Raw genomic sequence first — 27635 nt, forward strand, 5'->3', positions numbered from 1 at the left:
CCTCCCACCTTCTGTACCCCATAAAGATCTTTGGTCCATACTCCCCGAGGGATAAAGAACAGGGAAGCTTCTAGTGGAGGGGATGGGATGCGGAACTCTGGTGGTGGGAACTGTACCTCTCTTCTCCCACAATCCTGTCAATCATTAAATCACTAATAAATAAGAAAAGAATATTACCTATATATAAAAAAGCAACCAAGCATTATGGTGCAAAGAAAAGTTTATTTCAAAACAGTAGCTTCTTTATATTGAAGCACTGGCAAATATTAAATACTCACAGAAATTTCTTAGAATATCAAAATATGTATGTGAGGCAAAATTTCTGAATTTCACTTAGTGGCAGGAATTTTAAACCATATCATTAAAAACCATGTATATTAATCTGTGTTAAGTCACAGTTCAAATTTAGGCTGAATAAACCAAACCATGTAAATTATATCTGCTAATACTTAGAACATTGCACATATTTTCAATAACTTAAAAATGAATGAATGCGTGCCCTTCCCAGTTCCTTATGCCTCCAGGAAGTAAACATTTTAATGAAGTTTAAATAATCCAAATATTTACTAACAGTTAAGAGATTCTGGCATTAATTATAGCTGAGCTTCACAGATACAAAAATCATGAAGATTCCTAAGTATTCTAAAATGATCATTTAAATAGCAGTTTCTTATAAGTCATGGATGAGAAAAGTATGCTCTCATGACACCTCAGGTGTATCATGTATAGTGTACATAAAGTTCAACAGAATAACATTCACACCAAAGATAACTTATGGAAACTTCTCTTGCATATTCAGTGTTATTTTGGCCAATATTTAAAAAATTTAAACTCCATTATGCAGATATTCATAGATTAACTTAGCAACAATTCATTTTTATTATGGTATATTCTGGTTTTTACTCAGAGATTCAACTCAATAATTTGAAACTTCCCTATTGAAAACTACATTTTCTTGGTCAGCACTTGGTGGCACTAAGGTAGCTGTCATGGTCCTCGACTCCCCTTTACAGGAGTGCACTGGGATTGCAGCAGTGAACTGTGACACTGGAATTGCAGCAGTGAACTGTGGCACTGGAATTGCAGTAGTGAACTGTGGCTGATTCTACTCAAATCACTTTTTGCTCAAGCCTATGTCCAATATTAAATATTTAACTCCAACAACTGGTTACACCAAAGCTGCCCAATCATCTAATAAATGATCAATGAAAACAAATGACAACAATGGTAAGCCCACTGCTGTCATTAGAAATTTCAAACTGTATCATATCCAAGAGTATATATATATATATATAAAACATTTGTACAGATAAATTAGTGTTTAAAAATTTTAAACTCATACCTACAAATGTCCTTTCTTCTGAACCTGTATACTGTGTTCTCAAACTAGAAACCTAGACATCTTAGCTACACAGTTAAAAACATTTTATGCCAAAATACATGTATTGTGGAAATTTCAGACCTCATAAAAGCAAAACAAACTTGAGTGCTTTTGTTATTGTTTAACCCTCTAACTAGATTTTAAAAAACCACTGAATATTAATGTCAGGTTTTTGCTATTAGTATTGACTTCTACAAGCCAAACTTAGCCCCAATAAGGCAACAGCTGAACCAAGATAGTCCTCCTCAGCTTAGTGTCTGTTAGGAACTGGAAGCATTTTCAATTAAGGCCTTCATTTTCCCTGTAGATCTCAACATGTGTGGTCCAAACTGGAAAAAAAGAAAAAAAAAAAACAAACAGATATTGTTTCATGTAACAATAATGATCTGTCCTCCTCCCAGTCTTGAATCAAAAGGCTGGGCATACTCAGGTATTATCTTGGTTAGGAAGACTAGAAACTGAATGTAATGGGCATTGGGAAAGACGGCAGAAGAGATTTCACCAAACCAAGGTCGGATACTGGTGTGCAATCCTCTCAAGGAACAATATAATAAACTTTATAATAAACATTACAAATACATAAAGTTTCCTATACACATGATATATCAACAGAATGAATGACAAACTGGTAACCAGGTTAATTCCTCTCAGTCTGATTTTATTTTTTCTGAGTAAAAGAAAGCAGTTTATAATGTGTTCAGTGTCTAAGGGTGCTAGAATGGATGTCTAAGATACCAATTTGGAATGGATAAGCTCATGCCCTCCCCCACCAATAACATTAACCTGAACACAGGGAATGTATAAATTAACTTTTCTTAGTTTCCTTGAAATCCTGCAATGCTGAGATCAAACCTCACCTTCTACAGAAGATTTTCACAGGGTACTGAAAGTAAGTTTCTCTATTTTGAATGTCTATATCACAACATTCATAGTGTCGTAATATATCATAATGAGTTTAACTTCATTATCCTAAAGTAAATAAATAAATAAATAAAGCAACATTGAAGATGATAGGGGCCAGGTGGTGGCACACTTGTTGTTGCAATGTTGCAATACACAAGGAACCAGATTCCAGCCTCTGGTTCCCATCTGTAGGGGGAAGCTTCATAAATGGTGAAGCAGTGCTACAGGTGTCTATCGCCCCATCCCCTCTAAAAAATCTGTTTCTATATAATAAATGAATAAATACAACATTAGAAAAAACATTTTATGGAGGTGATAAATAATAAAACCAGGGTTAATTTTTGTTTCCTTGCTTGTGCTGCTTTATTAATTTCCAATTTCTAAGTGAACCATTAACTCTGGTTTGAAACCTGACCTACTGGTGCTAATCCTACGGTGCAGTGCGTCCTTTTGAAGCTTACCGAGGATGTTGCTAAATAACTACTGTCTAGGCCCTTGGTGATAGGGTGAATTGCTGTGTTGTACTAGGAAAGAAGCCTGTCCTAGGGAGTCGGGCAGTAGCGCAGCAGGTTAAGTGCACATGGTGCTAAGAGCAAGGACCACCATAAGGATCTCGGTTCAAGCCCCCGGCTCCCCACCTGCAGGGGAGTCGCTTCACAGATGGTGAAGCAGGTCTGCAGGTGTCTATTTTTCTCTCCCCCTCTGTCTTCCCCTCGTCTCTCCATTTCCCTCTGTCCTATCTAACAACGACAACATCAATAACAACCACAATAACTACAACAATAAAAAAAAAAAAAAAAAGACTACTTTTATAAAAAAAAAAAAAAAAAGAAGAAAAAGCCTGGCCTAATACTTACCAGCAGTGTTTCTGATGTGGTCTCTGGTTCAGACTTTGAAATTCCTTTTTCTATTTCACCTTGGCTATCACTTCGATACCGATAAGCAAATTTCTTTTTCAGAGCTTCTGCTATGAGAGTAGCAGGGTCAGCAGCATCTACTGGTTTGGGCTTTGTGTCTTGCTCTGACCTAAGAGTAATGAACATTAGCCAAAGGGGCATTTTAATAAGCTGACATGCCTCAGGAAAAGTAATTCATATGCCTTATACATGCTTGACATTTCTCTAACATTAGAGAATGACAGTGTATGAATAGCAATGAGATGTTTACCCTAGAATATGACTCATGTATAACTACTCAACTGTTTAAAAACACTGACTATACACTCCTTCAGGGAGTTATCACTCTATTTTTTTCAAAAAGTCCAGTGACTGCCATAGTTGGTATACTACATAATATTTTTATTGAATGCATGGGCAATAAAATACATGGGAAACATTTAAGCACGATGTGTGTGTGTGTGTGTGTGTGTGTGTGATAATAACTTGGAAATATCTGCTTTGGCAATCTCTTAGTTTAACTATTTATAAGAGCCACTAATGCTTATATTTTTAAAAACTAAAAACCTATGATAGTCATGTTATATAACTAAATTCTTGAAGCCGGGACGGTGGCTTACTGGTAGAACGCAGGACGTAAACTTGTACAGCCAGTTTCAATCCTAACACGACATGTACCAAAGCGAGTTGTGTTCTGGTCTCTCACATTAAGTAAATAATTTTTTTTCTTAATCTTAAAAAAAAAAAAATATGAGAAAAAAAGATGCCCTTACCTCTTCACTGACCGGAGTTTTACACTGTTCATATCTTTAAGGATCTCTAGCATATTTGGCATCTCCTGTTTCGTTGGACTGCTCTTGACCAAAATTTTCCCTGTACTCGCTTTCCTCTCTCTTCGTTCTTTTATCAGGTCAATAGCAGATACACTTTGGTGGGATCCTGGTGGAGGGGGGAGAGGAGGGGGAGGGGGAGGGGGAGGGGGAGGGGGAGGCGGAGGGAGAGGAGGTTGTTCGATAGAAGCTGGCAATGTGGTAACAGGTGTTGTAGAATCTGAATCACCTACAGAAGGAAAAGGTCAATTTAATGTCAATGGTCACAAGTAAATAAAATATTCCTGAAAGCAAAATGATATTCAGGACTTGCATATTTGAAAACAATACTCTACAAAGAATCTCAAGTAAGTAAAAAGGGAGTTTCAGTTACTCAGTTAGAATCTAAATACCGGAATCTCAGTCATTTAATCACAAACTATCTAGATGAGAAAGTTCTGTTTAATGTAACACAGGCTTTTTGTTTGTTTGTTTTTGTGATATCAAATGTTCACATCTGACTATGGCACAGATTCTCACTACTTTTAAATGAAATATAAAGCAGTCTGTATTGCATAATTATATTTTTTATTTATTGAGATTGACATATAGAGAGAGAGAAAGCGTGAAAGACAGAGACACCAGAGCACTGCTAGCTCTGGCTTATGGTTCTTCTTCTAGCGTTTGTCCTTCTTCCGTAGCCAGTCAACAGCGTCAGGTTGAGCCTGATGTAAAGTTTCGAGACCTCCTTTGAATCTGGAGAGGTGGCAGTCGTTGACTATGTGGGTCATAGTCTGTCTGGAGCCGCAGGGGCAATTCGGGTCGTCTCTGGCTCCCCAGCGATGGAACATAGCGGTGCACCGGCCATGGCCTGTTCGATAGTGATTGAGGAGGGCCCAATCATAACGTGCTAGGTCAAAGCCGGGTTGACGCTTGCAGGGGTCTGTGATGAAGTGTTTATTCTTTACCTCAGCTGACTGCCAACTCTGTTTCCAAGAGTCTGGAACAGAGAAGTTCAGTGTAGGCGTAGGGGACCAGATTGGGTGACGAGACGTCAAGCGCTGGACAGGGTGGGCGAAGATATCCGCGTATATTGGCAGGTCCGGTCGGTCGAGCGTTGATGTGGGAAATGAACTTAGATGATACCGCATCCCGACGAATATCTGGCGGGGCGATGTTGCTAAGAACTGGCAGCCATGGAACCGGGGTGGAACGGATGGTTCCAGAAATGATCCTCATGGAGCAATATAATTTGGAATCGACCAAGTGGACATGGGGGCTACGGAACCATCCTGGGGCACAGTATTCTGCAGTGGAATAGCATAATGCCAGAGATGATGATCGTAGTGTGGAAGCGCTCGCGCCCCATGAGGAGCTGGCCAGTCTTGCAATGATGTGATTCCTCGTGCTCACCTTTGCTGCAGTTTTTATGAGATGTTCGTGAAATGACAGAGTGCGATCGAGAGTAACGCCAAGATAGACTGGCTGGGCTTCATGCCGGATTCTCGTATCACCAAGCTGCACATTAAGCTCACGCGAGGCCGAGGCATGGTGTAGATGGAAAACAGACGACACCGTTTTTGCAGTGCTAGGGATTAGTCGCCATTTTTTACAGTAATCAGATATCAGAGACATGTCTTTCGTGAGTGTTTCCTTGAGGATGTCGAACTGTGATGCCTGAGTTGCACAGCAGATGTCATCGGCGTAGATGAACTTCCTTGAAAAAGTTTCTTACGGCTTATGGTGATGCTGGGGATTGAACCTGAAACCTCACAGCCTCACGCATGAAAAATATGGTTACTATATAACCATTATGCTCTCTCCCCAGCCCAAATAACTATCTTTAATATGTACTGCTTGACAATTTAGTATTATAACTAGTTGAAACAAATGTATTTAACATATATATACATATATATGTATTTTATCAGAACACTGCTCAGCTCTGGCTTATGATGGTGTGGGGTCTGAACCTGGAGCCTTGGAACCTCAGGCATGAGATCTCTTTGCATAACCATTATGCTATCTCCCCCACCTGGTCTGTTTTTAGTATATTTACAAAGCAAACTTTTTTTCTAAGATAGAGGATGAGAGATAGAGAGGGAGAGAGACAGAGGAGCCGCACCGCAGCACTGCTCCATTTGTGAAGCTTCCCCTTTTCACGGTGCTTCCCTATGGTGAGTGGGGCCTTAAACCCAGGTCCTAGCACTCTGTTAGGTGAGCTGTCTCCACACCCCCAACTCCCGTGTAAGACTTATCAAGCGTAAACAACCTGCTTTGAGGGGCCAGGAGTGACTTCATCTGGGAGCCCATACACCTCATCATGCACAAGTTCTAGGTTTCAGACTCGGAAACCACACGGAAGCCCCATGGATGGTTGGGTGGTGCAGTGGTGTCTCTCCTCTTCGCTCCCCCCCCCCTCTATGTTATAAAGTAACAGAAAACTATTTTGGCCCCGTGTTGCCCCCAGAGTGGTATCATGCATGTACAAGGCTCCTGTATCACATAATCAACATCTATTGGCTTATTTTTGGTCCCAGGTCTTCATGTCTGAGAATTTTTTTTTTTTTTCAACCAGAGCACTGCTCAGCTCTGGCTTATGGCGGTGTGGGGGATTGAACCTGGGGCTTGAGAGCCTCAGGGATGAGAGTCTCCTTACATAACCATTATGCTATACCCCCATCCATGTCTGAGAAATTCTACGGCTCCCTCAGGCTTCTAAAGTTTCAGACAGAGGTGGGGCAGTACCGTTCCACCGCTCATGAAGTTTCCCAGTTTTGCCATGCATGGAGCCCTCCATGTGTGCCAGTCAGCGCCAGGCCCTCATGCATAGCAAGGCATGCACTCTACTGGCTGAGCTATCTCCTGGTGCCACATTAAATAACAAAGACCCTACACTAGAAAGTAGTTAACAGTGAAGTTGTAAATTTATTGAACAAAACTTTGGGATTTTAAAGTACTAAATGCCTGGGACTGGGAAGACAGCCTAAAGGTTATGCAAAATGACTTTAAAGCCTGAGGTTCCGGGTTCAATCTCCAGCCAGAGACGAGCAGTGCTCTGGCAAAAAAAATAAATAAATAAAAACTAGAAGAACTAACTTCCAAAGTATGAAGTAAGTTCTTTTTTTTTCACCAGGGTTACTGCTAGCGCTCAGAGCCTACATGACTCCGCTGTGCCAAATGGCCTTTACTTTGGGATAGCGGGTAAAGGACACAGACAGGAGAAAGCAATGGAGGCGAGACACCACAGCACTGTTCCACTGTTGGTGAAGTTTCCCCATCAGGCACGTAGCAAACAGGCTTGAATCAGGATGCTTGGACCCTACAAAGTGAGTCATTATCTGATCCCAACAGTTTGTTGTTTTTTTTTTGTTTGTTTTTTTTTTTACTTTACAAGGGAGTAAAAAGTCACCATTCTGAATAACTGAGGGTAAGAGTTGTTCACTGGGTAAAATATATTGATTAGATTATTGGTAAAATTTATTGAAACAAACAGCAATCCAGGTATACACAGAACAGCTAACCAAGTACAAAGTTTTGGCAGTTTTCTCTGTCTGCCAGAAGAGGGAGGTAGAGCAAAAGAGAAATATAGTTTATGTAAGAAAAGATAGGACTTTTGTTTCAAATTTAAAATAACTGGGATTACTCCTCAAAGGCCTGAATGCTTCCAGCCTGTAACCACCTTGGCCTTACTCAGGGACAAGGATGTCTCCGAGTCAATGATCTCAGCAGACAGACTGATACTGAGTCTAGCTGGGACACAGGAAAAACAGCTACTACCTGCCAACAGGTTCCTGGACTAGGATTTCAAGGCTAGCGTTTCTTCCCAAAGTCACTATGTCATACTAATAAAAGCAACAGTCTTCTTCTAGCGTTTGCCCTTCTTCCGTAGCCAGTCAACAGCGTCAGGTTGAGCCTGATGTCTGCTTGTTGCTGGCTTTGAAAGTGACTGGGATCCATGTGGATTCAGTCGGCTAGGAAGGATCGTCAGTTTCCCCAATGAATGGGTGCTCAGTATTTAGAACAGAAGTCAGGAGGGCCTGAATTCATTTTCAACTCTTGGCAAGAAGAAATGGTTATTAAGTGGCCACTAGATACTAAGGGCCTTTTATATCATTTCTTTCTTTTCTTTTTTTTTCTTTTTTTAATTTGATAGTACAAAGAGAAGTTGAGATGGGAAGGGAGGGGATGCAGTAACACATTCCAACTAGATATCTGGTAATTTCAGACTCGATGTATACATAATACCTAAGCCAGCACCTACCTGGAGGACCCAATACCCAGCAAAGTTATCTGTAAGCTCCTCAACCATGGACGGGGGTTGGCGACCAAAGAACATAGGGTACAAAAGCCCCTGGGCCAGTACTCCATATGGATGTGGAGAATCAGTAGCACTGACACAGAGTTATTTCGATGCTAGGTTTGATTTAAGGTGTCTGCAGATTGGATTAATGCTAACTGTATCCTAAAGATGTTTACTCACGTACCGCTGTTTACCCTGCTTCCTGCTGAATCAACTCCTTTGTAATCTGGAATTCTTGATGTATTCTAAAACTTGCTAAAAGTAAGTTTCTGGCCCTTAAGGAAATGCTCCATTGTTTGTCCCCTGTAATTTGTACAAATTACATAGAGGCACATTGCAAGATCTCAGACACATAACTTATCTGAATATCTTCTGGGTTCATGAGTCACCTTCCCATGCGGGCAGACAATGTGACAGAGGAGACAGGACAGATAGAGGGAAAGAGAGACACCTGCAGTCCTTCCTTCATTGCTCAGGAAGCTTCCCTCCTATGGGTGGGGCCTGAGGGCTTGAGTCTAGGTCCCTGCACATTGAAACCTGTGGTCAACCAGGTGTGTCACCACCTGGCCCCTTATAACGTCCATATATATATATGGAAGTTATGTCTATCCCTATAGCACTGTTCTCATAACAAAACAGTATTATCCCCAGTATAAAACAAAAGAAGGTAAAATCAGTATTTAGCTTATTACATCACCAAAAAACCACACATTTGCTGGCATTAAGTAAATGGCACCCAGGGGCCAGGTGGTGGTGCACTTGGGTGAGCACATGTTACTATGCTTGACTGGGATTTAAGTCCCATCCTTATCTGTAGGGGAAGCCTCACCAGTGGTGAGGCAGTGCTGCGGGTGTCTCTCCCCACCCCTCCATCTCCCCCTTCCATCTCAGTTTCTACCAAATTAATTAATTAATTAAAAAGTAAATGGCACTCAGTCTTGTAAGGTCTATTTAGAGATGACCTCATGGCCCTTATTTTGGTGACATTATCATGGACAGTTTAAGTTTCCCACAAGGGAGGAAAACACCCATATGAATAGAAATTCAGTGCTAGGGATTCCAGTGTTCTCTCAAATATACTCACTGCACATTCTGACAGGCCACTCAAGACTACGACACTGGGAGTGGGGCAGTAGCGCAGCAGGTTAAGTGCACGTGGCACAAAGCGCAAGGACTGGCATAAGTATCCTGGTTTGAGCCCCCGGCTCCCCACCTGGAGTCACTTCACAGGAGGTGAAGCAGGTCTGCAGGTGTCTGTCTTTCTCTCCCCCTCTCTGTTTGCCCTTCCTCGCTCCATTTCTCTCTGTCCTATCCAACAACGAATGACAACAACGATAATAGCTACAACAAGGGCAACAAAAGGGGGGGGGGGAATGGCCTCCAGGAGTGGTGGATTCATGGTGCAGGCACCGAGCCCCAGCAATAACCCTGGAGGCAAAAAGAAAAATAAAAGACTAGGACACAAATAAATGCCACTTAAAGTAGCTGTGTCCTGTTCTGTACTATGCAAAGAAAGCAGAATAACAACTCCCACCCCGCCCACTCTGCTGCTTGCTGATGTATTTTAAAACGTAGCGTTCTCGTGTTTCCAGTGTGCTGGTTAAAGCAAACGCAGAACTTACCTGCAGGGAGATGCTGCTGCTCTTGAAGAGTCACGATCTTGGCGATCTGAGCCCGGAGAGCAGCAAGTTCATTTTCAAGAGCACAGATCTTCTGCAGTGCTTCCTCGTTTGCTAGAGGCTCAGTCTTCGCTTGAGGTTCTTCTGGAGACAGGGTTGGTAAGGAGAACTGCCTGCCAGGGGGCTTCTCAAAGAAGAGAAGATCATCCTGATGGCGGGGCTGTCTGGAAGTGACCTCTACCCTGTGGAAGACAAAAGTTGGCTGTCACAGGCTTTGTAAGGAAATAATGAGAAACCATCACTGAGTGATGCACCTGCTTTGCACGCGTGTGACCCAGGTTTAAGCCTGGTCTCCAGCACACAGGAGGGAGGTGTGGCGCTGTGGTCTCTCTCACATTCTCTCCCTACCTCTGTCTTTAAAAAAGGAGGAAAAAAGTAACAAAACAAAACAAAAAAAACCCCTCATTTTAATCTTCCTTATTTGACATCAACTGATATGAATATCACTAAACACTATTCAAGGTAGAGGTCATTTCCATTAAATAATATTTATTTATTATTATTTAAATTTTTTCCCTTTTGTTGCCCTTGTTGTTCATCATCATTGTTGCTGTCATTAGATAGGACAGAGAAATTGAGAGAGGAGGGGAAGACAGAGAGGAGGAGAGAAAGACAGACACCTGCAGACCTGCTTCACCACCTGTGAAGTGTACACCCTGCAGGTGGGGAGCTGGGGGCTTGAACCAGGATCCTGATGCTGGTCCTTGTGCTTTCTACCACGTGTGCTTAACCCTCTGCACCAATGCTCGACTCCCAATACTTCTTTTTTGCCTCCAGGGTTATCAATGGGGCTTGTTGCCTGCACTACAAATCTACTACTCCCTGGAGGCCATTTTTCCCATTTTGTTGCCCTTATTCTTGTTATTATTATTGTTGCCATTGCTATTGTTGTTGGACAGGACAGAGATAAGTTGAGAGAGGAGGGTAGGACAGAGAAGGGGAGAGAAAGATAGACACCTGCAGACCTGCTTCACCAATTGTGAAGCAACTCCCCTGCAGGTGGGGAGCCGGGGGCTCGAACCAGGATACTTACGCTGGTCCTACACTTCGCACCATCTGCACTTAACCCACTGCACTACCACCTGGCCCCCTAAATAATACATTTAAGAAGATTTTACCTTAGAATATAAAACAATATGAGGCTTATGTTGAAAAGAGCCCAGAATGGGCTAGTGCCATGAATCTTACTTAGCCTCTGGTCCTGTCTAGTCTTCAGTATCCATTCTCAGATTAACTCCCTATATCAAAACAATTCCTGCTGTTTGGTTGTATTTATTTGACCATTTTGCTCACTTTGAAAGAACAGTTCAGTTTTATTCCCAGCTTGTGATTATTTTTAGATTTTTTAAAAAATGTATTTATTTCTGTGGTTAATGTGACTAATGCTATGGCTTGGTGCTAGACTACAAAATCACTGCTCCTGGTGGGCATTTTTTTTCTTTTCTCTTCTCCCCCATTCTATTTTACTGGATAGGACAGAGAGAAATTGATAAGAGGAGGAGATAGTCAACAATTTGTTCTGAGTGGGAGTCGGGCAGTAGCACAGCGGGTTAAGCTCACATGGCGCCAAGCGCAAGGACTGGCCTAATGATCCCGGTTCAAGCCCCCAGCTCCCCACCTGCAAGGGGAGTTGCTTCACAAGTGGTGAAGCAGGTCTGCAGGTGTCTACCTTTCTATTCTCTGTCTTTCCCCCCCCTCCATTTCTCTGTCCTATCCAACAACGACAACATCAAACATCAATAATAACTACAAAAATACAACAAGGGCAACAAAAGGAAATAAATAAATATATTTTTTTTAAAATCTGTTCTGGGGGTTGGCCGGTGGTGCAGTGGGTTAAGCGCATGTGGCGGAAAGCACAAGGACCAGCGTAAGGATCCCGGTTCAAGCCCCCGGCACCCCACCTGCAGGGGAGTCGCTTCACAGGCGGTGAAGCAGGTCTGCAGGTGTCTATCTTTCTCTCCTCCTCTCTGTCTTCCCCTCCTCTCTCCATTTCTCTCTGTCCTATCCAACAATGAACAACGTCAACAATGGCAATAATAATAACCACAATGAGGCTACAACAACAAGGGCAACAAAAGGGGGAAAAAATGGCCTCCAGGAGCGGTAGATTCATGGTGCAGGCACTGAGCCCAGCAATAAACCTGGAGGAAAAAAAAAGAAAAAAAAAATTTTATTCTGAGGGGCCGGGCAGTAGTGCAGTGGGTTAAGTGCACATGGCACAAAGCGCAAGGACCAACATAAGGATCCCGGCTCGAGCCCTTGGCTCCCCAACTGCAAGGGGTTGCCTCACAAGCAGTGAAGCAGGTCTTTGGGTGTCTATCCTTCTCTCCCCGTCTTCTCCTCCTCTCTCAATTTATCTCTGTCCTACCCAATAACAACAACAACGATAAAGTGAAGTGATATCTCATTGTTGTCTGGATTTGCATTTCTCTGACAATCAGAGACTTGGAGCATTTTTCCATGTGTTTCTCGGCCTTTTGGATCTCTTCTGTGGTGAATATTCTGTCCAAGTCCTCCCCCCATTTTTGGATGGGCTTATTTGTTGTCTTGTTGTTGAGTCTGGCAAGCTCTTTATATATATTGGTTATTAAACTCTTATCTGATGTATGGCCTGTAAAGATCTTCTCCCATTCTGTGAGGGGTCTCTTGGTTTGGGTAGTGGTTTCTTTTGCTGTGAAGAAGCTTTTTAATTTGCTGTAGTCCCATAGGTTTTTACTTGCCTTAGTCTTCCTTGTAATTGGATTCGTTTCATTGAAAATGTCTTTAAAATTTATGCGGAAAAAAGTTCTGCCAATATTTTCCTCTAAGTATCTGATAGTTTCTGGTCTAACATCCAAGTCCTTGATCCACTTGGAATTTACTTTTGTATTTGGTGAAATACAGTGATTCAGTTTCATTCTTCTGCATGTTTCAACCGATTGTTTCCAACACCATTTGTTGAAGAGACTCTGCTTTCCCCATGTAATAGTCTGGGCCCCTTTGTCAAAGATTAGATGAACAAATTTTTTAATAATCAGGAACTTAAAGGCAAGAATATAGCAGATGAAATTTGGTGTCTCCATTTTGGAAAAAGTTAATAGGTCTATTCTTTTTAAAAATATTTATTCTCTTTTGTAGCTCTTGTTTTATTGTTGTAGTTATTGACGTCGTTGTTGGATAGGACAGAGAGAAATGGAGAGAGGAGGGAAAGACAAAGGGGGAGAGAAAGATAGACACCTGCAGACCTGCTTCACCGCCTGTGAAGCGACTCCCCTGCAGGTGGGGAGCCGAGGGCTCGAATTGGGATCCTTTCGCTGGTTCTTGCGCTTAGTGCCTCCTGCGCTTAACCCACTGCGCTACTGCCTGACACCCTATTTTAGGTATATTCTAAGGGGCCCATGACTTTATTTTTTCCTGAGCCTGACAGCTAACATGCAGGTGAGTCAAAGGTATGATCTGGAGAGATGGTATCACAGTTGGAAAAAGGACCAGAAGTACAAATACTAGTATGCCTTTTTCCTTTTTTTTTTATAAATTAAGTTTTTATTTATTTATTTATTTATTTATTTATTTTCCTTTTTGTTGCCCTTGTTGTTTAACATTGTTCTGGTTATTAATGTCGTTGTTGTTGGATAGGACAGAGAAATGGAGAGAGGAGGGGAAGACAGAGAGGAGGAGAGAAAGACAGACACCTGCAGACCTGCTTCACCGCTTGTGAAGCGACTCCCCTGCAGGTGGGGAGCCGGGGGCTCGAACTGGGATCCTTACGCAGGTCCCTGCGCTTTGCGCCACGTGCGCTTAACCCGCTGCGCCACCGCCCGACTCCCGCCTTTTTCCTTTTTTCCACTTTGTTATTTATTTTCCTATTTTTTTATTAGTGATTTGACATGCTTTACAGGACTATAAGATTACAGAAAAAAAGTTCCATACCTCACCTGTTAACTGGTAAGTCTTTAAAATAACAGAAAAGTTGGTTTTAAAAAACCTGGATCAACCCTCTCTCCATTGTCACTGGTCATCTCTGTCAGGAACAACACAATAGATCCCTCTGTGGGTCCCATAGGACCTTGCCCTCAATGTAGATCAACAACAGTAGAGAATGTTCCATCCTCCGAAGGGAGGCTGGACAACACATTCTATCTACCACCTGAGTAAGATAGGTCCTGAAATTGGGGCAGCTTGGAACATTCCTAATCATGACCACAGAATGTGAGCTCAGACCTACAGGGATGCAAAGGTTACATAGGCTCCCAAGCTGAATATGAGGCCCAGATCAAATTGATGGGGTCTACAGTCAACAATATTTATACACCTTTCCCATATTTGGGAGCTACTCTCTTCCCTGATCCAGCCTTCTAGTCCTTTATCCAGCCATGACACCATCTCCCCAGATAATAACTTGGGTCCACCTGCATATCAGAGGCCAGTCAGGCTCAGGAAGAAACTAGTATAGTCATGGGCCCTACTAGCTATCTTCAAAATGGAGACCCCAAATCTTCATCTGCATTATTCCAGCCTTTAGGTTTATGATTAGTCAACATTTGTTTGGCTTTACACGTTAACTATTTTTTCAGCCACAAGGTTCCAGATGCTACCATGATGCCAACCAGACCTCCCTGGGCAAACGGCACCACCAATGTGTCCTGGAGCCCCACATCCCCAGTGCTCTGCCCCATTAGGGAAAGAGAGAGACAGGCTGGATAGACCTGCCAATACCCATGTTCAGCGGGGAAGCAATTACAGAAGCCAGACCTTCCACCTTCTGCATCCCATAATGACCCTGGTTCCATATTCCCAGAGGGATAAATAGGAAAGCTATCGGGAGGGAAGGGGAGTTCTGGTGGTGGGAATTGTGCGGAGTTGTACCCCTCTTATCCTATAGTTTTGTCAGCAATTCCTTTTCATAAATAAATATAAAAACTGGATCAAATCAGGTTATTATAAAGTAGAATTACAAATGTATCATCTTTATGTTTTTCTATTTATTTATTCCCTTTTGTTACCTTTGTTGTTTTATTGTTGTTGTTATTGTTGTCATCATTGTTGGATAGGACAAAGAGAAATGGAGAGAGGAGGGGAAGACAGAGAGGGGGAGAGAAAGACAGACACCTGCAGACCTGCTTCACTGCTTGTGAAGTGACCCCCTGCAGGTGAGGAGCCAGGGGCTCAAACCAGGATCCTTACGCCAGTCCCTGCACTTTGCACCACCTGCACTTAATCTGCTGCACTACTGCCGGCCTCCCTTATGTTTTCCTTTTAAAAAAATACTTTTTGTTTTATTTATTTATTAGTACAGAGAGAAACTAAGATGGAAGAGAAAGACAGAAAAAGAAGAAAGATTAGAAACACCTTCAGCCCTGCTTCACTACTAGTGAAACATTCCCCGCATGTAGAGACTGAGGACTTGAACATGGGTCCTTGTGCAATGTAGGAGGTGTGATAAACCAACATCACGCAGCCCCCACTATCATCTTATAAAAGAAAAATATTGCATTTCAGCTCTGATAGTCTTCCAAACTAACCTTTGTCTCATTGAACAATCTCTTCCTCCTCCTTTGGCTACCCATCCAACATCAGCAAAAGACACCACTGCATCCTCTCCTAGGTAGCTGGGGCTCCATTCAGTTGTAGGACTGGTAAGCTAGAAGTTACAAACAGGGAAAGTTTATCATCTGGCCCCCAAAATGTTAGTACTTTTTAATCACCTAAAGGAAACATCAGCTCTGCTACTGCAAACACATGGGTAACTGCTAACATTTCCACTGAAGGTCCTCACAAAGGGTCTCTTAGTTACATCATCCTATTGCCTAATAGCATATAATGTCTAAGTCATAATTTAACTTGGTAAACTTTTGTTTTGCAGATGAAGTGAGAAAGTATTTTTTATCATTTTATTGGGAGTTAATGGTTTATAATACAAGTTGTTAACCAAACAAGGCTGATTTCTCTAAAAAAAAAATTACTTTTTCTAAAACCTTAAGAAAATATTTAAGCATTAGATACCTTTCTTTCCCCCCACCCCCCGAAAAGATGTATCATATGAAAAAAGGCATAAGGCTGAACAAGTGGGCTAAAAGATAATGCACCCAGAAATGTGTGTGCCTTACCAAGCCTGAGATCCTGTGTTCGAGCCCTGGCAACACATGAACGCACCATGAGACATAAAAGGGTGTCCATGGGTAATGGAGTGATACACTGTTATTTCTCCTTTCTGTGTATCTCTCCTTCTCTCCTTTTCAAACAAAGAACAGAAAATCGGGCCTAGGAGATTGCTCACAGGTATTGTACATTAAAATATGCCACGAAAACACATAAATCTGACACCTAAGTTCAGAAAATTGGTTAGGAAAGCAGATAAGTGATATTATACATGTATCCCCCGTGAAGCTTTAAAAAATAAATACACATACTAACAGTTGATTATAGTTCAATTTATTCATATATCAACAATATTTTAAATTTTTCTTTTTTTGATGAGGTAGGCAGGGTTAGGAGGGTGTGAATGGGTGGGTGGAGACAGGGAGAGACAGAAGGGCCACAGCTGTAATGTGTGTGCAGTTCCCTTACTGCCACCTATAATACTCCTGTGTGGCAGCTGGGCTTGAATCCAGGGCCTTATGAAAAAGTCAAGCAGTCTACTGAGTGAGCTATTTTTCAGTCCTTGAACTTATTCTGATACCATAATTACCTAACATTAGAGAACTAATCAAGAAGTAAAAGACTCTAGGATGTGTATGAGTGTGTGTCGGGGAGAATACAGGTCCAAGAAGGATGACAGAGGACCTAATGGGGGTTGTATTGTTATGTGGAAAACTGGGAAATGTTATGCATGTACAAACTACTGTATTTACTGTTGAATGTAAAACATTAATTCCCCAGTACAGAAATTTAAAAAAAAGAGAACTAATCAAGTAATATCAGTAATGACATTTTAACACCGCTATACTAAGAACAGCAAGTATTTACAATGATTTAAATTATGATGGGGATGGAGCAAGAGATAGACATAATCAAAAGAAAAAACAAAAGTTGTTTTAAATGAGTACAGGTTTAAGAAAATGATTCCCTGGCAGAAAATAAAAAATAATGGGATCAAAATGAAGAGGCTTTCAAACTATTAAATGCTTTGCATGTAATAAAATAACCGTGGGACAAGAGGAAAAAAGCATAAGCTTTACTGAGTACATTATCAAGAGATATGACCAAAGAAAAATCAAGAAGTTTGTTCTTAATAAAAAAAAAAAAGTTTTTTTGTTTTTTTTTTTTTGTACTTCTGTTTTATAGGTGTCAAAAACTTATCCAAATAAGTCAGTAAGTTCTTGGCAGCACAATTTGTAATAGCCAAAACCTGAAAGCAACCCAGGTGTCCTACAACAGATGAGTGACTGAGCAAGTTGTGGTATATATACACAATGCAATACTACTCAGCTGTAAAAAATGGTGACTTCACTGTTTTCAGCCCATCTTGGATGGACCTTGAAAAATTCATGTTAAGTAAAATGTTAGAAACAGAAGGATAAATATGGGATGATCTCACTCTCAGGCAAAGTTGAAAAACAAGATCAGAAAAGAAAACACAAGTAGAACCTGAACTGGAATTGGCGTATTGCACCAAAGTAAAAGACTCTGGGGTGGGCAGGTGGGGAGAATACAGGTCCAAGAAGGATGACAGAGGACCTAGTGGGGGTTGTATTGTTCTATGGGAAACTGGGAAATGTTATGCATGTACAAGCTATTGTATTTACTATCGAATGTAAAACATTAATTCCCCAATAAAGAAATAAAAAAAAAAGAAGTCAGTAAGAAGATATTCAATAAATGGTTATCTAATAACAAACAATGAGCTAGGCATCATGTGTTATCTCAAGGGTCTGAGATATCTGGTAATATTCTTTTCTTTGTTCCTATCATTTTTTTTTAAGTGATGTTTTTACATTCTTGTAATAATATAATGTGAAGGTTCTCAGTTATGATCCTTGAATGATAAGCTCCTCAAGTCCTGTGAAAGTTCCTAGAAGATAAAGTACTTAATGGGATATTTTGTCCAATTGACAGATCATAAAAGCAGAACTTAAATAGTGCTTTCTAAGGTGCTAGTTTATTCACAAAGAACAGATTATATAACTCTTTGTTCAGAAAATAAACTTTTTCACAATAGTTACAAGTTGGTAGAAAGAAATGTCTAACACACACAAAAAAAACCCTCTAGTTTTGATCTATAAAAGCTATTTACTTTTTAAAAAATATTTATTTCTGTATTCCCCTTTATTGCCCTTGATGTTTTTTTATTGTTGTAGTTATTGATGTCGCCATTGTTGGATAGGACAGAGAGAAATGGAGAGAGGAGGGGAAGACAGAGAGGGGGAGAGAAAGATAGACACCTGCTGACCTGCTTCACCGCCTGTGAAGCGACTCCCCTGCAGGCGGGGAGCCGGGGGCTGGAACCAGGATCCTTACACCGGTCCTTGCAAAGAAAGCTTTGTGCCACCTACATTTAACCTGCTGCACTACTGCGGACTCCCAGCTATTTACTTTTTACTATATTCTTTCCAAATGTTTTTGTTTGTAAGAGGAAGCAAAAGGAGGCTTTTCTAAATATAAAAAATAACCAAATATAAAGGAGTTGACCCATCTTGTGGGTAGCTTTTCAGATTACCTTATGTGATGAAAACCAAGCAATATTTTCAGTTTTATAGTTGTAACATTTCATTATTAAACACAAAATGTCATTAACACAAACTTTAAAAAGTTATTACATGAATTTAGTTTGCACTCTTAGTAAATACTGGTTAAACTTAATCACCAAAATAATACATCTAAGACATGTACTCAATGAGATGGAATGGTAACAGTACTGCCAAGAAACACTTGATAAGGTTTGTATCACTTCTAACTCATGTTCTGACCCCCAAAACAAAGTACTTTTAACATTTAGTCATGTATCTATGTATCTACATGAGAGTAGTGATGTGTCCCCCCCCCCAAAAAAAAAAAAAAGTTTAACCAGTTCCTGAAGAAACAAAACTGAAAAAATAGTAGCACTAATTTTTTTTTTAAAGTGCATTTCAGTAATTGCTGAAATATTTACTGAGTAACATAAACATGGAATGGAGTGGACGGTTCACTTAGTAAAATACCAATTAAGATGAAGTCAATGCAGGTAAGGGGACCAACACTATGACATTCTTAAAAACACAATGTTGACGCCATTATTGACATGGAGGGATGAATGATGTGAAGTTTGGAAAAGAAGACCAACTTACTGAAGGGTTCCAGAAAGGCTCTGTCCTATCATAGCTATTTGCAGTAGGAAGAAAGAAAGTAATAGGAGAAATTTTATTCAAAAATCAATGGCATTATAAAATTTAAGCCTAAGATTAGTGTGCACTGACTTTGAAGTGTCCAAATTCCTTGAAAATTTTTTCATTCAAAGCAAGAGTTTAGTAATAGCATACATTACTAATTCTGAGTTTTATGTTACATGATACATACACAATATGATACAATTACCCCGAATTCAATTATACTACAATAATTTTTTTTAATTATTTATTTACTAGTAAGAGGTGAGAGGAGAACCAAAATACCACTCTAGCACCATGACTCATACTCTGGGCCTCACATGTAAGAGTCCAATACTTTATCCACTGCACCACCTCCGGCGTCAATCAGAAATTTTACTTAAGTACAGGTATCAATAATAAAAGGTAAATTATATATGTATATATATATATATTACATATATTCTTTAAAAATTTTTTTCTTTATTTACTGGATAGAGATAGAAATTAAGAGGGAAGGGGCAATCAAAGAAATACCTACAACCCTGCTTGACTGCTCAAGAAGCTTGCCCCCTGCAGGTGGGGAGCAGGGGTTCAACCCTGGGTCCTTATACATAGTAATATGTGTGCTCAGCCAGGTATAGTAAAGTAAATGTAGATAATTTAAAATATGACAATGCATAGTTACACCAAAGAACCTGATTTATAATAAAATGCATACAGCATGGGTAAAGGTGAAATTCTTTGAATAAACTATTAGCGATAACTGTCCTCATGTGACTTTCTATAAAGTAAACACACACATAACTAGGAACTAGAATTCTCACAGTTTCTTGCCCCTCCCCCAAAAAAGATGTAATATTAAATAGACTCAATTGTTTTGCCACAATGTTTATACTCAAATGTAAACTATGGATTAAAAACAAAACTCTAGTCATTAATTTCTAGCTTTTTAACCCAGTTTTAATTATTCCACTTTTTCTACTAATTCTCACCATATTAGAAAATAATCAAAGGATTCATGTATTTTAATATAGTGATATATGACATCAACTGGCCAATCAGTCAGTGTGTCTATGTAAAGAAAACTGATCTGAGAAAGGAAATATTCAAATACTCTATCTGGGATTCAGTCGTTACTACTTCTGGATTACCAAACTTTTAAAACTTGAGCCTGTTAAAGCTTTCTTTTCCTGATATACCTAGAAAGGAAGGGAAGGGAAAAAAGCAACCAGAGAGATAAAAGGAGGGAGGGAGAGAAAGAGAGAGAGAGAGAGAGAGAGAGAGACTCAAGATACCTTGGCAAGGCAAGTAACACTACACCCATGAAGAAACAAGTCTTTAAGAAGTAAATTACTGAGAATGAGTAAAACATCACAAATATCATTATTTACAAGGTCAGACTTCAAATGACTATACACTACTAAGTTTATAAGACTTGTTTTCTGGATTCAGTTACCCCTAATAGTCATTTTATAGCTAAAAATGCCAAGATAGGGACCCTACATACGGTTTAACACTGCATGCCAACATAGTCCAGATTATCAAATAGTAACTGGAAAAGCGTTAGGCTTAACAGTACTTCGAGTTTGGGGGTTGAGAAAATAGCACAGTGGTTTATGCAACAGAATTTCATACCTGGGGCACTAGAGGTCCCAGGTTCAACCCCCGGCTCTACCATAAGCCAGATCTGAGTAGTGCTCTGGTTTAAACAAACAAACAAAAATATTACTTCTACTTTTAATCCAGACGCTCTGCAGATGGCTCAGACATCAAAGACCACTAGGCCATACTGTGTCCAATCTCATCAGTTTCTAACAGAATAGCCTCTGTAATAATGTTCCTACAGTAACTGCTTTTTTCTTACTCTATGCAAATTCTCTCAAGTTTATCCCTCTGCCTGATTCTCCACAGAGACTACTCTTTTTAATTAATTAATTAGTTAATTAATTATCCCTTTTGTTGCCCTTGTATTTTGTTGTTGTTGTTATTGATGTCGTTGTTGGATAGGACAGGGAGAAATAGAGAGAGGAGGGGAAGACAGAGACGGGGAGAGAAAGACAGACACCTGCAGACCTGCTTCACCACTTGTGAAGCGACACCCCTGCAGGTGGGGAGCTGGAGGCTGGAAAAGTGATCCTTACCCCGGTCTTTGCATTTCACACCTCGTGCGCTTAACCCACTGGGCTACCGCCCGATTCCCAAGATTGCTTTTTCTTATCCTTAACATTTATTCCTTCAGATTGGCCCTTCCTGATGATCAGTATTATTCTCTCCCAACAACATACTCCTTTTTTTTCTTTCATTGAAGTTGGTACGAATTGAATCGTGGATGCCATACAACAGTGGCATCCCACATGCGTGAGGTCCTGGGTTTATTCCTTTTATTATTATTTTTACTTTATTTATTAGATAGAGACAGCCAGAAACCAAGAGGGGAGAGAGTGGGAGAGAGGGAGAGAGAAAGAGACACCTGCAGCACTGCTTCACCACTTATGAAGCTTTCTCCCTGCAGATGGGGATTGGGGGCTTGAACATGGGTCCTTGCACATTGTAACATGTGCATCAACCAGGCGCACTACCACTTGGCCCCATGAATAAATTCTTTCAAAAATTGTTTAAATTCATTTTATGAGGTGATCTGGAAGGTGGCGCAGTGGATAAAGCACTGGATCCTCAACCATGAGGTCTCAAGTTCAATCCCCAGCAGCACACGTACCAGAGTGATGTTTGATTCTCTCTCTCTCCTCCTATCATTCTCATGAATAAATAAATACAATTTTAAAAAATTATTTTATGAGAAACCAGGACTCTGCTCCAGCATCTGCCAGTGTCAGGGGCTGAACCCAAAGCTTCCTGTATGCAAGTCCTGTGCTCTACCCAGTGAGTAATCTCACTGGCCACAGTGAATGGATTTTACTTTACTGAACTTCTCTGTTCCAGACTCTTGGAAACAGAGTTGACAGTCAGCTGAGGTAAAGAACAAACACCTCATCACAGACCCCTGCAAGCGTCAACCCGGCTTTGACCTAGCACGTTATGATTGGGCCCTCCTCAATCGCTATCGAACAGGCCACGGCCGGTGCGCCGCTATGTTCCATCGCTGGGGAGCCAGAGACGACCCGAACTGCCCCTGCGGCTCCAGACAGACTATGACCCACATAGTCAACGACTGCCACCTCTCCAGATTCAAAGGAGGTCTCGAAACTTTACATCAGGCTCAACCTGACGCTGTTGACTGGCTACGGAAGAAGGGCAAACGCTAGAAGAAGAAGACTTTGCTAAATAAAGTTGGGCTGTGAAAGATGGCTGTCTTGTTTCTACAGTTAGTGGTGGTGTTTGTACTAAAGGGAAAACTCATTCAATATGGATATATTCTGAGAAACACACTGGTACATGATTGTATAAACATTGTAGGTTAATACAGTGTATGCAGTCCTATCAATATGCATATAACATATGCAAATCTAGATGCATATAAACTTACACTCCTGGGCTATACTGCTTACAGTAAACATCCACATGGGGCCGGGTGATGGCACACCTAGTTAAGTGCACGTATTACCATGCAAAAGGAACCAGGTTCAAGCCCCAGGTCCCCACCCGTAGGTGAAAGCTTCAAGAGTCGGGAAGCAGGGCTGCCGGTGTCCTTCTCTCTCTACCTCTTCTTGTCTCTCAATTTTCTGTTCTACAAAATAAATTTAATAAGTAAAAAGAAAACAGCCATATATGGTTCATCACTGACTAAAACATCATTAACTGGTACATAACTGTGCTTGTTGGGTGAGACAATATTCCTTCTGTCCATCAGATCCAACAGCCACTCCAAAAGATCCAGGAGAATAAATATCCTGAGGCTAGGTGTTTAAAGGAGAGGAAAAGGTAGTCTAGGTCCAATGACCCAAGTATATTTCTACTACAGAGTTAGCACTCAAACAATAATGCCGTACTGCCCTTCTCTGAAAGTTCTTAAGATCACTTTCTTCAGCCTTGAGTTTATTTCTGATATTTCATTTTAAAAATAATTTTAATGAGGTAAACACTAATTTATAACACTGTGCAGATTTTAGTTGTATCCTAAATTTTCCAAGCGCAGTGGTTATTACCCCCATTAAACTGCACTTATAGATTTTTCCTTTTTTTTTTTTTTTTATTGCCACCAGGGTTATGACTGGGCTTCAGTGATTGCAAGATGAATCCATTGCTCCCAGCAGCTATTTATTCTTTTTCCTTCTTCCTTTTTCTGAACATAGAAGCTGAGAAGGAATGGGGGTTAGGGAGAGACAGAGGAGAGAGAAAGAAAAAGCTACAGCACTGCTTCATGGCTCAGAAGTTCCTACCCTGCAGGCTGGGACTGGGGCTTGAGCCCAAGTCCTTGCACACAATAATGTATGCACTCTAATGGGCACATCGTTGCCCAGCCCTTTACATTTATATATTTTTTTTATGTTTATTTCTTCCCTTTTGTTGCCCTTGTTTTATTGTTGTCGTCATCATTGTTGGATAGGACAGAGAGAAGTGGAGAGAGGAGGAGAAGACAGAGAGGGGGAGGGAAAGACAGACACCTGTAGACCTGTTTCACTGACCGTGAAGCGACTCCCCTGCAGGTGGGGAGCCGGGGGCACAAGCCGGTCCTTGGGCTTTGCACCACCTGTGCTTGACCCACTAAACTACCGCCCAACTCCCCACATTTATAATTCTTAACTTATACAAGTTAAAAATGTATAAAAATGTACCCCCAGAAGTGTTTTAGTGATGACTTTTATAACTGTTAAGAATTATCTTACAGCTTTAGAGAAAAGTACTTCTTCTTCTAGCGTTTGCCAGAGAAAAGTACTATCAAAGGCAGTCTGCAAACAGGAACAATTTTGTTAGTTGTCCTCAACAAATGCCAACTTCTGCCGCCATGCAGGAAGAGATATGGTTCTAAACACCAAGAGTGGATTATGAGTGTAATTTATTAGCCCAAAAGTTAGCAGGGACACATTTGAGTTTTTGAATTATGAATTAAACATATCTTTCACATTTAAAATATATGCTAACCTGTTATTCAAACTGATATGGACACCTGCTGAACTGTGTATTATTATATGTTGAACTGAAATTTTTGTCTTGAGGCTGAAAGGCGGCACATCCAGTTACCATGCGCAAGGACCTAGCTGTTTAAGCTCGAGGTGCCCACCTGCGCGGCGGAAGCTTCATGAGTGGTGATGCAGTGCTGCAGGTATCTCTCTGCCTCTTTCCTTCTCTATTCTCTTTCCCTCTCAATTTCTGTCCTATCAAATAAGGTAAATAAATGAAAAGATTTTAAAGTTTTGTTATTATTGTTATAGGGAATTGCTAAAAAGTGAGAACAAGGTTATGTGACACATATCTAACACTTTAAAAAGGGTAAGGAACAAAAGCCCAGTCATGAGGAATTTATCTTGAAGCAAAAAGAGTTATTTCTGCTTTGGTGCTAGAGGTGAATACTAAGAGCTGGGCATTCAAAGTGTTCCTAATTCAGGCTTCTACTATCACCTCATCCAAATAAACACAAGTATTTCTTTGTCTAAATACGGCTGTTGCCAAGGCAATGGTTCCTACAATCATTGCTGACTTTTAAAACTAAGGATGGAGAGAACAGTTTAAATGGCTTTCCAAAATAAAGACACCTAAAAAATACTACAGGAGCATGGCTATTGAAAGTGAAAAATATAACAAAGGAAATAATCACCATTAATGTAATAATTAAAGAAAATAATCACCTCAAGTGGGAAGTAATATGAGAACTATGCTTGGGGTCATCTGAGAATTAAAAACTGCTTATCTTATTATATGCTTCTAAATCTTCACATATGTATTCTTAAGAAGGACAAATGTCTTAACACATCACCGACTAATATTAGAAAGACTTTACTGATGTCTTCCCCTGGCCCTTCAATTGATAATGGCATCACCAAGAGAGAGGGGTTCAAAAATACTTTAATAAAAAATTATGAGAGGCATAGTACCTGGAACTGAACTCTAGGACACTGGATCAGAGATAAATTAGTACCAATCTTCCTTACAATACTTCGAGATGAACCATATGGCTTCCCAGACCAAAGTACCTGAGAAAATAGAAATAAGCACATTTAATTACAAATTGGACACATTTGTTAATGCAAAGCAATTAGCAATTAATTGTATGACATGACGACACATGACTGACAGAGTAAGAACACTCTGCATGCAACAGGGAACAGGGGACACGGTGGTGGCGCACCCGTGACCATGACAACAATCCAAGTTCAAGCTACTAGTCCCACTTGTTGAAAGGAAGCTCTCCAAGCAAGGAGCAGTGCTGCATGTATCTCTCTCACCCTCTTTCAAAAGAAAAGAAACAAAATGGTTGCCAAGAGCAAGCACTTATCTCCCATGATAAACCTGGTTGAAACTATATACATATTATGGGAAATAAGGCAGTATTTCTTAGTTGAAATTAAGTAACACTTACTCATTAATGCAGTAATGTTTAGTATAAGGCATATTAAAATCACAGAATAACTAGGGGACAAAGATAGCTAGGTGGAAGGGCATGTGCTCTGCCATGCATGTTGTCTGGGTTCAAGCCCTAGCAACACATGGCAGTGCTATGGTGTGTCGAGGGGAAGCTACAATGCTTCCTAAGTGATGAAGCAGGTCTGGAGGTGTCTATCTTTGCCCCCCTCTATATCTCTTTCCTTCCTTTTTTCCTGTATCTCCCTGACTAAAGGAAAAAGGGAAAAAAAAAAAAAAAAAAAAAAAAAGCCAGCAGGAGCAGTGGCACCATGCAATCATTAAACTGACAAGCAGAAACCAGTGATAACCCTGAGGGCAAAATAATAATAATAATAATAGTAATGATTCAAAATGTCTTATATATGAAGTGGCCAAAGATTCAGCTTTAACTTCTAAGGAAAAAGTGTACTATTTAAGTTTCTTCTATAAAGTTGACACTGCAACTGTTTTTCAACATAAATCACTGAGACTAATCAAAATCAGTAGCTTCACATTACTGCTTTCTCTAGTTTAAAATCTTTTTTTTTTTTTGCTTAAGGATATTAACATAATAGGGCAAATTTGAAGAGATGTAAGTGAATATGTAGATCTAAATTAAAGCAAATGTTGGGCAAACGGAACACAGTGAAGATAAAACTTAGAGGCCATGGTAGCATACAGTTCTGACCTTTAAAAGTATACCGTACCATGTATTGTCTTTAAAAGGGGGTCAAATTACTGGTCCCTCTGTTTCTGTTTCCTCATCTATCCATTACAGGCAACACCTATTACATGTGGATATAAACAAGCAGTAAATGAGCTACGGTTTTGATATGACATTTTATAAATATAACCAGTTCTCATCTTTAGTAAGAAGAAAGTAGGTTGTACCCCAGGATGACCCTGGATCCAGACTCCCAGAAGGTTAAAGAATAGGAAAGCTATCAGAGGAGGGGACGGGATACAGAGTTCTGGTGGTGGGAATTGAGTGGAGTTGTACCCCTTTTATCCTACGGTCTTGTCAGTGTTTCCTTTTTATAAATACAAATTTTTTAAAAAAGAAGAAAGTAGGCCAGCAAAATAGCTCACTAGGATAGTGCACTGCTTTGCCTGTGCCCAGCTCATGTTCAAATCAGGTCCTCACTGCACTGAAGGAAGCTTTGGCGCTATAATTTCTTTGCTTTTCTCGGTACCTGTCTCACTCTTTCTATCTGAAGAAGTCAACCCAAGAAGACCTTTCTCTGTCCCCACTCCCCTCCAAAAAGGCAAAAAAAAAAAAAAAAGAAAAACAGGAAGGAGAGCACACTAGAAGAAAATTTCCAGAGTCAGAACCGGGTTCGATTACAATTCTGCCATTTAATGGGTAACTCTGGTGAAGTCACCTAAGCAGTCTGAACCCCGGGTTAACCATCTTAAAGGGGGGGGGGGGGCTAATTCTAAAGAACATACATAGTAAATATAAAGGAACTGGACACAGTAAGCCCTATTATCACTAATGTCCACAGAAAAATACAAAGAGCGGGGCCACATGGTGCATCTGGTTGAACGCACATTTTACAGAAGGAAGGACCAAGGTTTGAGCCCCTGGCCCCCACCTGCAGGGGGAAAGCTCTGCAAGTGGTGAAGCAGGGCTGCAGGTGTCTCTCTGTCTCTCTCCCTTTCTATCTCCTTCTTCCCTCTCAATTTCTGACTGTCTTTATCCAATAAGTAAATAAAGATAAGAAAAAAAAATTAAGAAAAAAAAGTTAAAAAAAGAAGAAGAAGAAAAACACAAAGAGCTGCTAATCATCACCAACTGCCCTAATGGCAAATACAAAGCACTGACCACAACACTTGGACTTTGTGATACGAGAAAAAGAAATACATAGAAAGTCATTAAGAAAACGGATAAGGATGAAGG

The 27635-nt window shown here is 40.5% G+C and overlaps 1 protein-coding gene across 1 annotated transcript in view; it reads right to left on the reverse strand.

The window, feature by feature from the left end:
• Positions 1-202: 202 nt before the first annotated feature.
• MTFR1 (mitochondrial fission regulator 1) overlaps positions 203-27635 on the reverse strand; it is a 40093-nt gene continuing 12660 nt past the window's right edge. Inside the window, exons 3-8 of the mRNA XM_007526924.3 lie at positions 25228-25326; positions 15476-15594; positions 9915-10153; positions 3954-4239; positions 3142-3310; positions 203-1710 (exon numbers count right to left, since the gene is read on the reverse strand). Of these exons, the coding sequence (XP_007526986.2) occupies positions 1642-1710; positions 3142-3310; positions 3954-4239; positions 9915-10153; positions 15476-15594; positions 25228-25326 (981 nt within the window). The 3' untranslated portion in view covers positions 203-1641. The remainder of the gene's footprint in view (positions 1711-3141; positions 3311-3953; positions 4240-9914; positions 10154-15475; positions 15595-25227; positions 25327-27635) is intronic.

Source organism: Erinaceus europaeus, chromosome 1 (genome assembly GCF_950295315.1).
Source record: "Erinaceus europaeus chromosome 1, mEriEur2.1, whole genome shotgun sequence".
Classification (NCBI taxonomy): domain Eukaryota; kingdom Metazoa; phylum Chordata; class Mammalia; order Eulipotyphla; family Erinaceidae; genus Erinaceus; species Erinaceus europaeus.